Source organism: Ornithodoros turicata, chromosome 10 (assembly GCF_037126465.1).
Source record: "Ornithodoros turicata isolate Travis chromosome 10, ASM3712646v1, whole genome shotgun sequence".
Classification (NCBI taxonomy): Eukaryota; Metazoa; Arthropoda; class Arachnida; order Ixodida; family Argasidae; genus Ornithodoros; species Ornithodoros turicata.
The window spans coordinates 30847426-30863813 of NC_088210.1; the positions used below are offsets into that span (position 1 = coordinate 30847426).

A 16388-nucleotide genomic window follows, 5' to 3' on the forward strand; every position below is an offset into this window, starting at 1 on the left:
GATTGGGTCGCGTCAGTTTCTCGCTTTGTGCAGCAACTGCCAGTGCTCTCTAACATCTCTTGCTTCTGTTGTGTGTATCTTAACCTGTGCACCACACTGTGTGCTTCTAACTTCAGCCAGCTCTAGAGTTATCCCTGTTTTCCTATACGATATAGCTAAAGAATTAGCAGTTCCAACTGAGCTAGCTGGATGAAACAATAGCTAGTGGTGTAGTATCTGGCCCGTGAAGCTAGCTTTCCACACCAGCGTGCACAAAGCCATAGGTAGTCAACTTCCCCTGCTCTACTGTTGCTAAGGGACAGCATGCTACTCAGTCAGGGAATATGGGTGACTGATGGTTGGCAAGCATTTCAATATGAAAGATTGGATCATTCTCAACTGATTTGGGATGGCTGCCTTGTAAGGAGGTACACATGTACAAGTAAATCCTGATACGACGGAGTTTTACATAATTCAGGAGTTGCTGTAAATGGTGTTGGATAATTCTCCTAAGCAGTTAGTGCTGTCTAAAAGGTTAGAAGTGTCCTGAGGTAGAAGGTTATACTTAGAAGCTTCACCTCTGGGAGAAAACGTGAGTCTTGCCAACATGCTTGCAATGTAGGATTTTAGAAGAAACCTGTCTTAGGTATATATTCTGGGCACTGCACAGATTAACTTGCATGCACATGTGACCTATAGAGTTCATGGCTGCAATTATACATAGTGTGCATGAAGCACTTGAACCTCATTATAAAAGCATTTCAATAGGAAACGTGTGAGGTGCACGTAAAGGGGCACTAAAGTGCACAAATTTCTTCACGCTGGAGGAAAGATGCTGTTACCTTGAGAGCAATACAAAAGGAACAGGATTCACCTGTTGCCAGAATTTGCCCTTGCCCTCTTGCCTCCTTCTCAACAAGCACGAACAATGCGGTCGGCTTCCCGTCGGCTTCCCGTCGGCTTCCCGTCGGCTCCCCGTCGGCTCCCCGTCGGCTCCCCGTCGGCTCCCCGTCGGCTCCCCGTCGGCTCCCCGTCGGCTCCTGCAAACTATTTCCCGGTGTGATTGAATGACTATCCTTGACTTTGCTGACCAAGAGCGAGGGAGGCTCCGCCCCCAAAAGGCGCCCCAATAGGAGGACTCGGGAGGCGGAGCGATGCGGCCTCTGCTCTTGCCTAGTAGATAACGCATCGGTAGCGCTCGGTTCGGGATATGTGTGACCTTGAGCCTGGCCGGTAACCTAAATTCCGATGACGCGGCGATAGCGTGCGTAGTTTTGACGATTATGCTTCATGGATGTGTCATTACATTACCAAATTTGTGGCCAGTTCGAGGTTTCGCTCCGCTCTTATGCGTGAACATTGTCTCAGCTCATGAAAAAGGAAAGAAATGTTGCTGCTTTTGTTCTACTCCTCGCACTTAAATAGCGGCCATAGCTCTACTGGAAGAAGCAGACGACAGTGGCTCACACATCCCGAGCCGAGCGCTACCGATGCGCCATCTATTGGCAAGAGCAGAGGCCGCATCGCTCCGCCTCCCGAGTCCTCCTATTGGCGCGCCATTTGGGGGCGGAGCCTCCCTCGCTCTTGGTCAGCAAAGTCAAGGATAGTCGATTGAACAAGCTGTCCACAAAGCCGTGAGCACCTCTCGAGGAAGATAGAAGAGGGAAGTGCAAGCTGTACTTTTCTTCTTGAATGAACCACGAACAATACAACGAGTGAATCCCATGTTTTGCATTGCTCTCAAAGTAACGACAGTTTTCATTCTGCGACGAGAAATCTTTGTGCCTTTTAGTGCCTCTGTAAGTGCGGGCACATCGTGGAGTTTATGATGAGGGCTCAACTGCACTTGTACTACTCAACATTGTGAACTAACTCTGTGGAACGATTGTAGGATCGAGAGCCTCTTCCTTGAATGTGCACTGGTGTATAGGATATCCCTGTGGCATGTTTCACATGCTTTGCTTTCCCTTCCCTCTCTTCCTTCAGCCTTGTGAACTCCTGGATTGCTGGTTTTCCCTCAGAATGGTAACCTCATCCTTTTCCTTCTACACTTCCCCTATCTCTTGCTCTCATATATTCTTGCTGTCTAACTGCTACTCTTGCTATAGTTTCTAGCATATTGCACTCCTTAATACAGTGCAGACCTATTATATACCCGAGCTCATAAGAGTTTGCGGAAACATTTGCCACACGTCCGCTGATTGGCTGTGACAGACGTCAGTGTGTGAAGCATAGCTGCACCATTCAGTGAGTCAGCTTCACATAAAGCGGACGTGCACTAAGAGAAGCACTCTTTGTACTTTCTGTCTCTTGTTGGTCAATGCTAGATCGATATAGCGCTCAGTTATTCTGCTTAAAACTCAGGTTTGTTGGGTCAGGATTACGCTCAAGACCAATTTTAAGTGTACCCTAGTGTTTTGGGGGTTTCATGTTTTCCTGAAAATCAAGGGGCAAAAATGGAATTTATTTCAGGGCTGTAAGTCAGGTTAAAATTAGGTGATATCAGCAGATTTTTGGGTGGAAAATAGGTGCTTTCTCGCATGTCAGATGAACAAGAAATGTTGAGCGGCTATACTGTATGTCCTGTGCCCGTATTGGCAAGTTTGTTTACGGGGCTTTGCAGGTTTTATTCTAAAACACAAGCCTCCAATTATAAGTTGCTGTAGAAGGCTTGCTCTGTGCAGTATCATATTCAGTTTGAATGAATACAAGTCGGTTGGAAAGTACATGCTAGCAACACACAAACAGGGCATGGAGGAATGAACACAGATATCACAGGTAGTACAACTCCCACAAGGAAATTTGCTATATATGACACTTCACTATATGTGGGGTGACTATAATTGGCCTCCACTGTATTCTGGTCAGGGTGTGATATTACATTGATACCTGTGCCAGAGTAATTCATGCAGGGTACCGGTGCAGAACATTTTGACAAGGATAGCATTTTGCTCAAGAGGTGACTTACTTTCTTAGGTCTCCTCTCATGTCACCTCATATACGTGGCAACATTATGTTTCTGATACGTAAGCCCGTCGCTCCTATAATTTGAAAAGAGAACACATCGGTATAAATAAAGCGCACCAGCCTGATCCTGACATCGGAACTGTAACAGGTAATCCGCAGGCTGTAATCCGCAGGCCGTAATCTGCAGGCCATAATCCGCAGGCTATACGTGCGAAATTGTTAAAATTTGAGGATATTTTATTGTAGATCGCTTGCAACATATTACATGTGCATGAAAGCATGGAAGTCGATTATGACAAATGCCCCATAAGGTGTGAAACAACTGAAGTGCAGAAACAGTGATCTAAGTACATATTTCAGTAAAAGCTCAAGTGAAACATCTGAACTGAGAGCGCAAGATACACGGACAAAGAACGGAGAAACAGACAGGACGGGCGCCCGTCCTGTCTGTTTCTCCGTTCTTTGTCCGTGTATCTTGCGCTCTCAGTTCAGATGTCTCATTACCAACTAGCCCAATCCTCAACCCTTCTCAAGTGAAAGTCCTGCAACAGGTCTTTAAATGAAGCAAGTTTTTTCCGTCCTCCAAATTTGTATTCTAGGCCAGCTTTGAATTCTGGCATGCACCATGCAATGCTGTGTTCTTGTATACTGTGGCAAATGGAAGTGTTAAACTTCATGTTTTAAAATAGGTTTGCTCCAACCTGTGAAGTTGATGCACATGGTGATGTGACTTGTACCTCCTGCCCCATTGGATACGAAGGCCGCCTCTGTGAAACGTGCGCGCCCGGGTATGAACGGTACCCTCCCAGCCCCGACGGCGTGTGCCGTCAAAAAGGTAAGGTAATCTGTTCTACTGGGTGTGAACTGGCCAGTGTAGGAGTAGAAAGTTTGCGCACATTGCTAACAGCCTGCTCGTAAAATTTCACGTCAAGGGGTAGTGCATTTCGTGTAGCCACTTGACCTCATGTTGAATATTAATAGAGCCTGAAGTTTTACGGTTTAAACCATTTCTTCCCCAAATTTGCACCCCTAATTCAAGGTTGCCTGATGAAACTCGATTTTTACTTGTGAAATTACCCTTGCTGAGACTTCAGTATAGGAATGCATGCTAACTTGTTTGGCAGCAAATGCAGTTACATCACTGTTTGGACCAAGCCAATACAAATAGTTTGAGTTACTGAGCCCGATTTCGCCCTGAATTTAGCATACTGGAAGTTTTTTTCACCCGAATTTGCATGAATTTAAAGCATCACGAAAACTTCATGCTCTAAATATTAAGACGTATCATTATAAATATGTAAAATATATGTAATATATGTATATAAAATATATGTGCAGCCATAGAAGCCATGTTAATCTGTAAGTTTGAATTACAAACACATCTAGTATCATTTATTTGTTCTTTTAATGGCTTTTCCCCCTGCATTAAAATATATGTATATATATTAATAAATATATATAAATACATGTATAAATATATATGTATGTAATATGTATAAATATATATAAATAAATAGTAATAATGTTATGCTACCTAATACATTTGAGTACTTCTACACACGAGTGCTTTTCATCACCTTTCATTGCTTTTGTGCTTAGCAGTAATTGTTTGCATTTTGCCCCGCTTTTCTGTCCTGCTCAGAATGTGAACAAGGGCAGTTCCAATGTGGAGATGGGTCATGCATAGAAGCCAGGAGGAGATGTGATGGTCGCTACGATTGTAATGATTATTCGGACGAACAGAAGTGTGGTACGTCGACATTCTCTGTTGGTTTGCTGATTGCATGCGAACTGTGCGTAAACTGCCAAAATACTCCCGAGTGTAAATCATAAACACGTGTGCTCTACTCATACACATAGATGCCCATCTCAGATATGCATTCCCCATTATACTGAAGCACAGTTAAAGTGTGAATGAGCACAGTGTTTAATGCATGGAGTGGACAGTGAACAATGTTTCTGTTCTAAACTATTTAACATTACTACAACATACTTCAGGATAGTGATTGGTACTTCAGGGGAGTTTTCTTTACCAGGCCATCTGCATGAGTTCTGCGTGAAAAAAAAAAAAGAAAAAACCTACGCGATCATATCATCAATGTTTCACCGTATTTTATTAGCATGTGTGAAGGCTCATTTCTTATCACTAACAGTGATCTCGTTCACAGCTTGCGGTTATAACCAGTTCAGATGTCCTGACGGCACTTGCCTAAATATGCGTCAGAAATGTGATGGGAAACCTGACTGTGTAGACATGTCAGATGAAAAGAATTGTGGTGAGGGGCAACTCATGTCTGACAAATTGCATGGTTGTGCATAACTGATTGACCAACTGCATGGGAACACAAGATCGGCATTGCTTTGCATTGAACCCATTTGATTTCGCTATTCCGCTGCGGTGCCTTGATTTTTATATGTTAAATTATTTTGTGCCAACTCACTAGTTTTTCTGTTGCGTGCGCTATGTGGTCTCAACGAGGTACAAGTATGATTTTTGTCTATCGCTTTTACTCTGGCTTGGAAATGTGAAAAATTATGTAGTATGTTTAGCAATCATAAGAAATTGCAAATCATGAGGCATGCTTGCAACCTGTCAAAGCAGAAGCACCTTGGTGTGCATGCATTTGATGCTCCTCTCGTACCTCATTACAAAATACTGCATCATTTTACCATTTGCAGGTAGTACTCAGTGTGATCCAGCTGGTAGTCTAAGTCCCGAGCCCAATCCTCTTACTGGGCTGTGCCAATGCAAGGTAAGGGAAGAGGATTACCCCATGTTTTGGCCTTATGTACATGTGCATGCACTGTGCAATCTCAGTACCTTGATGAAAGACCCAAGTCTTAACTCTCGTAAAATTATGAATCAAAATCGTGGCTCTTGACATCTTTCAGCCTATGGTCACTGGGGCAGCATGTGACCAATGCAAGGCCAATTCCTTCTACTTACACCCAAGTGCTCCCTATGGATGCGTTGAATGCTTCTGCATGGGAATTACAAAGTCTTGTTCCAGCAGCTATTACCACCGAGAACAGGTACGGGTATGACATATCTCTGCCTACAAGAGGGATTAATACTGATGTGACGCCTTAGTAACATCCTTGAGCAATTTCAGGGCATGTTTTGGGAAACTTTGTTATGGTGCATACCTCAAATGTGTTCGTTTACATGTAGGAGGTGCTGAAGTTCACTTCAAGCACAGAAGGGGTCCACCTGACCAGCCTCGACCGGACAGTAACAATAGACAGGGGGCTGAAGCTTGATCCTAGGAGCAAGGAACTTGTTTACCAGGACTTTTCTTCACACCCTCAGCAGACTTACTACTGGTCACTGCCACCGCGATTTTTGGGTGACAAGGTGAACAGTCGGTGTAGACGATGAAATTTCAAGGTTGATCGTATAATGACACCATCCATTATATGCTCCCAGGGTACTTCCTATGGAGGATTTTTCAACCTCACGCTTCGTAGCGATGGTTCTGGAACTCCAAACGTGGATCCTTTTGCCCAGATCAGGGTAACTAAGTGACTAATAGTTATATGTCGTGCAGCAAAATATGTTTAACGTTCTGAACCGGAAAAAATATCTTGCGTATTTCAGGGGAACAAGATCATCCTGATGTACCGTCATCCGGAACAGCTGAGGTACCGGTTCCCGCAGCACATTTCCATTCCAATGTATGAGGTACGTTATCAGCATACAGCCTTATCAACACAAGGGGGGGGGGGGGTGAAACCATTGAACTGCATGTTAAGAAACACTCTAAATCCTGTGTCAGTGCTACATGAAAGGTACATAGCACGTGCATGCAAATCTCGTAGTGCAAGCGACCTGTCACATTGTCCCCACTTCTGTGTTTTATGGTTGTACAGAAAGGAATCTGTACTCCCAATGTCAGCACTTCTTAAAGCAGTCTTCTTGATAGCTATTAGACAAATTTTTTTTTTTTTGCAAGTTATAGAGAACTGTTTGCTAGTACAGCCATTGTTGAAACAACAAACTATTGTGCATATGGCTGTGTCACTGACTGCACGAAAACATGCAAAGATTGTGAAGTACTCAGTGTGGAATTGTATGTCAACACAGCTACTTTACCGATGTGCTGTCTTCACATGCTCTTGTTTATTGACATTGGGTGTGTGATTAGCATTTGACATTGAAGATCACTCGATATTCACTGTTCCCTATTTTCTTTTCCCATTTTCATATTCCCTATTTTCTTCCATTATTTTCCCTATTCCCTAATTCCCCATTTCCTTTTTCGGTGTGTACGCAGACATCTTGGGTGCGAGACGACGGCCTGCCGGCAACAAGAGAACATTTCTTGATGGCTCTTGCCGATCTTTCTGCCATTTACATCAGGGCAACGTTTGGCAGTGACACAGATGCTGCTAGGTAACCTTATTTAAACAGGGGAACAATTTGTTTGTTTCCTGTGTGTGTATGAGAAAGAGTGCAAAATTAAGCTAGGATTCACCCCCATTGCCCTTTCCAGTTTGGTGGAAGCATCCCTCGACATAGCTGTGCCTTACCCCACGGGTCAGCCAATGGCTCATGCTGTGGAACACTGTCGCTGTCCAGTGGGATACAAGGGCCTGTCATGCGAAGACTGTGACGCAGGTTACACAAGGTCAGGTGCTGGCCTCTACCTTGGCCTTTGTGTGCCATGCTTTTGCAATGGACACTCCAGTGACTGTGACCCTGAGACTGGGGTCTGCAGAGTAAGTTGCCTTCGTCCTTGACTCCGTAGGGAGTGTCATCTAGACTTAGGGGGCCTGCCCGAAGCCTTCCCCTTTCGCTACGTGGACAAGTATGAGCTATGATGTCATCTGCTTTAGCCAGGAGACTTAGATTTTAAACTCTGAAAGCTTCTGACTGTACAAGCATTCAGCAGAAGGATTTTATGAGCATCCCCGTGTACACCCCCCCCCACCCCCCCCCCACCCTAACAGTGTCCTGAACACTATTCTGGACCAGGAGCTCATGAATGTTCCATCACATTTGCGTGACATGTACTATAGCAAAATATACTTGGAGCCTGAAGATTTTTTTAGAAATATTTTTTCTACATTCAGAGGAGTAAAAAATCATGTAAATAAACATTTGCTCTAAACTCATGCAAATTTGGGTGAAAAAAAAAAAAAGCTTGCTAAATTCGGAGAGAAATCTGTCTGTTACTCAAACGAACTGTACTGGTTTGGTACAAATGATGTGACTGTGTGTGCCACTAAACAGGTTAGTGTGCATTCCTACAGACGTCTCAGTTGGGACAATTTTCGGGATAAAAATCGGGTTTTACCTTAATGAAGCAACCTTCAATTCAACAGCAGTGCTTATCCAAATCTAACAGAAAACATGTTTGCGTTACTGTATATCCTAAATACCGTTTCATGCTCGTTTGCGCTAGAACTGTCAGCACAACACTCACGGTGAATACTGCGAGCAATGTCTTCCTGGATTTCATGGCAAGGCAACAGATGGAAACCCAAGTGATTGTGAGATTTCTCAGGGTGAGTTTGAACTTCACGTATTCTGTCAGTGCCTTTGAGCAGGTGTTCGGGCAACAAACTGCGACACTTTATTAGGCAGAACTGCTGTGGAGAAGTGTTAGTTGTCCCACACGTTTGAAGTCTTTCCTATTTAGGGTAATTTTTTGGAAGGTACATGCCATGTGCCCCCGATAGGCATAGTTTTGTGAATGTGAGCATGAGTATGGTATTCCCCTGCATTCTGCGAGCTATTGCACATTTACGAAAGGATGACAAATTGCGAAGGATGAAGCGTAAAAAATTAAAGTCTAAAAGCTATATATTTACGAGAGTCCAGTTTTTGGGTGGCTAAACAAATAGTGCGCGGCGAAATGTGATGCCACAAAACGTGACTTTTCGCATCACGCCAGGAAGTGTGCAGGATTACAATAGTGGAACTGTGAAGGAGACTGTGGAGGATGTGAACGTGTTTATTGGGTATCTTTATGAGACTCGGCTATGTTGATAAGCGGGCTATATGTCAGCGTAGTACAATGGTAGTAAATCTGCCTGACTGGCAGTCCGAGACGTTTGTGATGTTTGAGTGCTGCTCACAGGCATCCACTGGCCTTTTTCTTCAGCTGACACGCTATGATGTAGACAAAAAGAAAAGAAAAAAAAACTGTTTCCTTGTCCCTTTTTAGATTCTACCTGCAAGTGTGACCCTCGAGGTAGCACGAGGCCGGACTGTGATGCTAGGGGCACCTGTTCATGCAAGGTAACTTTCGATACAAACTATATATGACTTTCTGCGTATACTTTTTCTATATAAAGAAATTTCGTGAGTGAATCCTAACATATGTTATGTGCACATTCAGGCAAATGTTCAAGGCAGCAACTGCAATCGTTGCAAAGACGGTCATTTCAACTTGGAGCTGTCTAACCCTGAAGGGTGCTCACCCTGCTTCTGCTTCGATGTGACCAAAGTGTGTAGCAGCAGCTCATACTACAGGAACGAGGCAAGTTTACCTCACGCGAGTGAAATGCCTTTACTGCCTCAATTCGGCGCATTAATTTCGTGTTTTCTTTTTTTTTTTGTTTTTTTTTGTTGTTGTTTTCTTTCAGACTGCCATGCACTTGAGAGGACTGAGTGACCCATATTCTCACAACTTCCAACTGTCAAATCGATACCACAGCAGTGTTGTAACGGAAGCCATCATTGTAAACCCCAGCAGCAACGAAGTCAGCTACTCTTCCTTCCCGCGGGATCCCGTAGCAAAGGAGACACTTTTCTGGTCTCTTCCGGCACAGTTCCTCGGAAATAAGGTTGGTGGTCAAAAGCTCAGTGTCTGTTTCGGGTCAAACAAACAAAAAAAAAAAAAACATTGCTTTTGAAATGGGACTGCAAGGCAGAGCTATGGTCATGAATAGAACCTGACATTTTAGGGTTTAACCAGATTCTTCCCTGAATTTGCACCCTGAATTGAAGGTTGCCTCTTTAGGGTGAAACCAGATTTTCCCCCACTGAGAAGTCTGTAGGAATGCACACTAACTTGTTTGGTGGCAGATACAATTACATCACAGTTTGCACGAAACCAGTCGAGTTAGTGTGAGTAACTGAGCCCGGTTTCCCCACGAATTTAGAATGTTGGAAGTTTTTCCACCCGAATTCGCATATAGTTAGAGCACCTGTTTATTTACCCGATTTTTACCCTCTGAATTTAGAAAAAAATATTGCCCGAAAACTTCCGGCTGCAGTCATGAATAGAATCTGAAGGTTTCAAGAATTTTTTTTTTTCCCAATTCGGGGGTAAAAAATCGGAAATCAGCATGTGCTCTTAATTCATGCGAATTCAGGTGGAAAAACTCCAGTGTGCTAAATTCGGGGAGAAATTGGACTCTATTACTCAAACAAACTGCACTGGTTTGGTACATACAGTGATGTAATGGTGTTTTGCTGCCAAACAGGTTAGTGTACAATCCTAGAGATGTTTCAGGGGGAGCAATTTGCCATGTGAAAATCGGGTTTCATCCTTCAATTCTGGTTACAAATTTGGAGAAGAAACAAGTTAAACCCTAAAACTTCAGGCTCTAGTCATGAACCTTCTGCAACATTTATTTGCTCGATGCGATTAGGCAGGCCATTAATGAATGCTTCTCTTTTTGTTAAAGCTTTCTTCCTATGGTGGTGTACTCAGATACACTCAGCACTTCACCGCTGACGGTGAAGGCGAAACTTACAGCGACGCTGACGTTCAGATCAGCGTGAGTACGACTCTAACCGACGCTGCAATGTTCCCTCCCTGTTTGTGGATTCCAATTTGCATCTCTTTTTTAGGGAAACGGTGTCACGTTATTCCATGTAAACATTCCTCCTCTCCCACCTTCTGAGACCAGAACGTTTGAAATCACTTTACGAGAGGTAGGTGTATACATGCTTTTTTTATTTACCCCATTCTACAGAAGAAAGCCGATCAGTGCATATAATACATGAAATCTTCATTGCAACAGCCTTTTTTTTTAACAAGCAGGGAAATACCTGCAGTTCACTTCATGTATTGTGAACATCATTTTGTAGAACTTCTTTTCAGTGAAGTTAGCAAGAGTGTACTAGAAACATCCTTAGAAAGGTCCCCTAAAAAATTTTAAGTGACCTCACTTTGAGGGTGTCCCGCCAATATGTTTTGGACATGTACTATGTCCAAGACACTTGGGGGACCTATTTTGGATCTCGCACTGGATATTGATGGTGTACTGGGTGGCAAACGAACCCAATACACTGCCAGTAATTCCAGGGAGGTGCAAAATAGCTCAGAATGTCTCTGACATTGTACACGTCTAAGCATATATATATGTATATATGTTTGCGTGAAACAGGCATCATGGTATTGCGGTAAAAAATGTATGCCATCTTATCTGTAGCACGTGACTTTTTAGAGTTATACATGATTATATGCCCAATATTTACTTCCCGATTCAAGTTAGGAAAAACAGGGTTTAACCTGGTATTTTCCCGAAAAGTGCTCGACCAGGGGGATCCCAGGTCATCACAACTAACACAGAACTTTGGAAACTGTGTTGTAAATGCGTAAAAAATATGCTAATACAAGCTGTCAAAACGGAGACCCTGCTGGCTCTTAGATGCATGAACTAAATAATATTGATACTCTGTGTCTACTGGTGGTACTACGCTGAGTAATAAACCAAAGATTTGTGCCTGATCCGGCCTGATTCGACCAGAATTTGGTTGAACCAGGTTCAGTTAATCTCGATTACACGCGAATTATTGAAGCAAAATATAACCCGATACGGACCCCTCCGATTTTGCTGGAAAATATAACACGCAAAAAGTCAGGCACCATTTAGCTGATACAGCAAACATAGACTGCATTATACTTACTTCAATACCTGCATTATATATTAAATCTCTTACCATAGTGAATCGCTGCGAACTAGCCTGATCCGTCCTGCTACATACATCTCCGACCGTACCAATCAATCGCCAAAAAGTGCTGGTACCTATTTCGCATACTGCATGTTTCACAAATTCCTTTGTTCCCCATACAAGCAAGGATTGGAACCACCCTCCTGATTGTCTCACATCGATTTCATTCGTTAGTTGAAACGCTCTGTGATTATGTTACCCAAGTGTGAAATTTCCTATTGAAATTTCCTGCTCTTATTACTATCATGTTGGTGTAACCCCTTGCAATCCACCCCCTCTCTGTAACGCTTCTTGCCCTGATGGTAAATAAATAAATATTGACTGCATTAAAAATATGCTGCCCTTCAGGCTTACTGGCAAAAGGTGGACTCTCGGGGACCAACCGCATCCACAAGGGAAGACCTCATGAAGGCCCTGGCAAACATTGAAGTCTTACTCGTCCGTGCATCTTTCAACTCTCACATGCGTAGCACGAGCTTGAGAAATGTGTCTCTCTCGACTGCTGTGCCGCACCGCCAGGGGGGCCATGCGGTTGCCGTTGAAGTTGAACAGTGTACCTGTCCCCCTGGGTACAACGGCCTTTCCTGCGAGGTGAGCCCGATGCTGTCAACCTCCGCGACGACCGTTACGCCCACGATATTCGATCTCTTTCCAGGAGTGTGCCCCCGGTTATATCCGCGACACAAGTGGTCCTGGCCTGGGACGCTGCACACGTTGCAGATGCAATGGTCATTCCGAGTCCTGTGATGCTGCCACTGGGAACTGTGTGGTACGCGCTATTTTTGGAAGTCTCACGCTGACATCCCAAGAACACGCTGACATCCCTCACTCGTCCTGAGGATGTCATTGCGGGACAGCAGTGTCATATCCTGGGAATATCCCGACATGATCCTCAATTTGTTAGCAAAGTGTTAGAATGAGACTCCAGAGATGGTCCTAGCGACAACATATCTGGGGACAAGACTGGGATGCTCTCAGGATCACTATAGGATCATGTAAAATCATGGAGTAAATCTGCTTTCATTTCTCACTTCTAGAAGTGTGCAGACGTTTGCAGTGGGAACGGACTCTCTCTTGCAGTTTTCATCTTCGGCCACCAGCTTGTCATTTTCCGTCTCTCATTGTTGATTGTTTTTCGATGACGAACAATGGGTGCCGTGGTATAAAAAACAAAAAATATAAAAGGTCATGTGCCACTAAGTGTAAAACTAAGACAGCCGACTTTGAAAGGAGTGAATATATTCATCGTGGAAATGTGCGCATTGTCGTGTTTATCCTCAAAGTGATTCTAAAACAGCTATCGTAAAGAATTGCAAAAGATTTCATCTGTAGGTAACCTTTCTACACATGTTGTTCCCGCTGTGGCAGGTGTGTCGGATAATGTTAATATACATATTTATTTTACTATCAACTTTTTCTTGCTTTTCCTTACGTGCATAAAAAGTATAGTGTGTTTCTGCAGCTACAGAAGCTAATTTTGGAACACTTTCTCGACCTTTGAAAGCAGAATGGGGTCTGCAAGTGCAAGTAAAAATGGCCTTCATAAATCTGAAGTGCACTTAGATATGCATCAGGATTGAATTGTCCTTGAAACTCTGAATTTACTGTACAGGAATTTTCTATCTTGCTGAACTACTTTCCATGCAAACACCAAATATTTTACTGTCCCAGTATTGTTGTTCTGCATTGACCCGTCTTCTAACTTATTCAGCGTTGCCGCCACAATACGGTTGGAGACTTCTGCCAGAAGTGTGCCGATGGCTTTTACGGTGATGCCACTAGAGGTACCCCTGAAGACTGCCGCCCATGTCCATGCCCACACACAGTACCCTCAAACCAGTAAGGACTCGTACCCATGTCAGGATACGTAATGGAGCTGTGTTCTTTCTGGAAATAATGCACATTGCCTGTGTTTCCAGATTTTCTCGGACATGCTTCTTAGATACTGACAGCAACCCAACATGTAACGCGTGTCTGCCTGGCTACACCGGACGAAACTGTGAACGGTTTGCATATTGCTTCTCTTGGCTGTAGCAGAATAGGGTTGATATTGGTTTTGAATGACCTGTACTTGTTACAGACCTAATGCTCAACTTGTCATGTGACCCAAAAAATTCAGAATTTATTCTATGACAGGCTCGCACAGATTTTACCCTACACTTTTCTGTGTGTTGGAGACATTTTTGTTTCAGGTTTTAAGACCTTTTGTAATCGGGCGAGTAGAAATTTTTGTACCAGCAGCTCTGAAACGATAAAAACTCGTCTAAATTTGAGATTCTGGCACCTTGAAATGCCATTTTTTTACATACAAAAAAAAAAAACTGTTGTGTTGGAAAAGATTTATAATCAATCTCGGGATTTGTTAGAGTTAGGATTCGTTGCACTTTGACTTTGTTGTTTCTTGCATTTATGAAAACGATTCTGTTTCTAGCTGTGCCCCAGGCTACAAAGGCACCCCGTCTCAACTGGGCGGACGGTGTGATAGTTCGTCTGGTGAGTATGTTAATGTTAGTGGATGAAAAAAGCATCAGTTTCATTCATCTCATATTCACGCTTGAGAGTACTGTCTGAAGCGCCCTTGCATAAGAGATCTTTTCTGAGCCGGGTCGTGTCTAATCAAGATCCCAATCTGTGGCATATGAGTAGAGCCTGAAGTTTTTGGGTTTAACCCGATTCTTCCCCAAAAATTTGCACCCCGAATTGAAGGCTGCCTCGTTAGGGTGAAACCCGATGTTTACCCGACAAATGACCCTTGCTGAGACAGCTGTAGAAATGCGTGCAAACTTGTTTGGCAGAAAATGCAGTTACATCACTATTTGTACTAAACCGGTACAGTTAGTTTGAGTAACGGAGCCTGATTTTTCCCCCAGTTTAGCATATTGGAAGTTTTTTCACTCGAATTCGCACGAAACGGAGCACATGTTTATTTACCCGATTTTTACCCCCGAATTTGGAAGGAAAAAAAAAATTTCCCAAGAACTTCAGGCTCTACATCTGAGTTACCAATCAAGACTGTCTGGCCCTAGGCCAGAGTATTAAGGAACGTGTTTACTGCCCGGCATTCAAAATGACTCTTACGAAGGGAATACCATTTTGTACTTTCACTGAGCATGCAAAAATCAAACTACCTCTTTGACTAGAATTTGCCACGCATTCATTTTCATCATCATCATCATCATCATCGAAAACATAATTTTCTACCACTTCATCTCGTAGCTAGGGGTCTCCCGTAAATCACAGCCACATAATCATAACGGCATCTCAAACCAGGCACACCATCACGGCAGCCAATCGTTCTGTTGCCCAAGTTTGTTGAAGGTAACGCCGCGGAGAGCCTCACGCTGACTTGCTTTGTCAAGAAAGGCCATCCACGACCGGCTCGCATAGACTGGTTTCACAACAGAACGCTCCTCTCGCCCGACACTTCGGGAGTACGCATCGAGCCGTTGACACGGGGCTCTACTAGCTACCTGGTTATCCTTTCCTTGGATGCCAGAAGCTCGGGAAATTACACGTGCAGAGCCGTGTGGCCCTCCCGCACGCATCAGGACGTTGCCATCGTCTTTGTGCGGGGTAATACGTGTGTGATGTGCACATCCCCCCCCTCCTCCTCCTCTCTCGGTGTCGTGCCACGCCCCCTCCTCCATCTTCGGGCAGTGTGCCCCCCCTATAGTTGTTCTCCCCTCTCCGGAGCATGGTAGGGTAAGGCTCCGACTTTCTCCTGTGTCTGGGACCGACTCTTTCTCCTACTCGATTGTGGTGTGAGGTAGTCGCATGACTTTTAAGGGGGTACTTACTCTTTGTCAACGGGTGGGTGTTCCAGGAAAGATCTGGCTTTCTGCAAGTGTCTCTCTTCGGCACTGTGAAGTAAATGCGTCCGCTAAACTTGAAATTCATTTACTCAAAGATAATTGATGATAATAATAATTGACAAAGATATCTGATGATGATAAATTATTTATGCAAAGATTATAAAGATAAGTATGGTGCTGATTTAATCAATTATTCATTACATCACACACCAGACGTGAGTTGTCGTTGCACGTTGGCACCAGAGAAATGGGCGTAGAATACTGTCACAAATATTGTGGAAAAGATTGTTGGTTGCAACGCTAATGCCTCCTATCAATTGTAAGAATATAGTGTGAAATTCATGATTAGAGGTTGTATGTCAGTTTCCAAAGCAGTCTGGTGCAGGATGAAAAGCTGTAGTAATCATGGAACACTTTCACCTTAAATAATCATTGTAATGAAAACACTCATGAAAGACGTATAATCTCAAGATTCTAAACCGATATTGTTTGCATTTTGTCACCACTGTTGCCATTCTGCTTTGTAGGAAAACCTGTCCGGGCAAAGTTGCTACATGGGCTTGGCACTAAGAAAATTGCCAACTCTAAAATATATATGCAGGCCATCACTATGGCCAAATTTTGAATAAAATTTAATATAACATTTATTTGGCATTTATATGCGCAGAAAAATCACAACATACTTTCAGGATGCCTCAACAAAATTTGACTGGAGCCTT

General features: G+C 43.5%; 1 protein-coding gene and 1 long non-coding RNA gene across 17 annotated transcripts in view; one reads left to right on the top strand and one right to left on the bottom strand.

Moving 5' to 3' along the window:
• LOC135369853 (basement membrane-specific heparan sulfate proteoglycan core protein-like) overlaps nt 1-16388 on the top strand; it is a 237636-nt gene that overhangs the window by 189577 nt on the left and 31671 nt on the right. For 14 of the 16 annotated variants that reach the window (XM_064603410.1, XM_064603414.1, XM_064603416.1 and 11 more), the window contains 21 exons: nt 3636-3781; nt 4589-4696; nt 5115-5222; nt 5626-5699; nt 5839-5979; nt 6119-6301; nt 6374-6460; nt 6545-6628; nt 7221-7339; nt 7440-7665; nt 8352-8454; nt 9117-9190; nt 9291-9431; nt 9538-9738; nt 10585-10677; nt 10751-10834; nt 12206-12448; nt 12513-12626; nt 13569-13696; nt 13777-13863; nt 14289-14350. In XM_064603410.1, the coding sequence (XP_064459480.1) occupies nt 3636-3781; nt 4589-4696; nt 5115-5222; nt 5626-5699; nt 5839-5979; nt 6119-6301; nt 6374-6460; nt 6545-6628; nt 7221-7339; nt 7440-7665; nt 8352-8454; nt 9117-9190; nt 9291-9431; nt 9538-9738; nt 10585-10677; nt 10751-10834; nt 12206-12448; nt 12513-12626; nt 13569-13696; nt 13777-13863; nt 14289-14350 (2606 nt within the window). The remainder of the gene's footprint in view (nt 1-3635; nt 3782-4588; nt 4697-5114; nt 5223-5625; nt 5700-5838; nt 5980-6118; nt 6302-6373; nt 6461-6544; nt 6629-7220; nt 7340-7439; nt 7666-8351; nt 8455-9116; nt 9191-9290; nt 9432-9537; nt 9739-10584; nt 10678-10750; nt 10835-12205; nt 12449-12512; nt 12627-13568; nt 13697-13776; nt 13864-14288; nt 14351-16388) is intronic. The other 2 variants (XM_064603412.1, XM_064603420.1) reach the window with 2 other exon arrangements.
• On the bottom strand, nt 960-16368 carry LOC135369859 (uncharacterized). The gene is made up of 4 exons (XR_010415138.1): nt 16353-16368; nt 15655-15717; nt 2948-3020; nt 960-1026 (listed from the first exon to the last, which is right to left on the bottom strand). It is a non-coding gene; the product is annotated as an uncharacterized LOC135369859 (long non-coding RNA).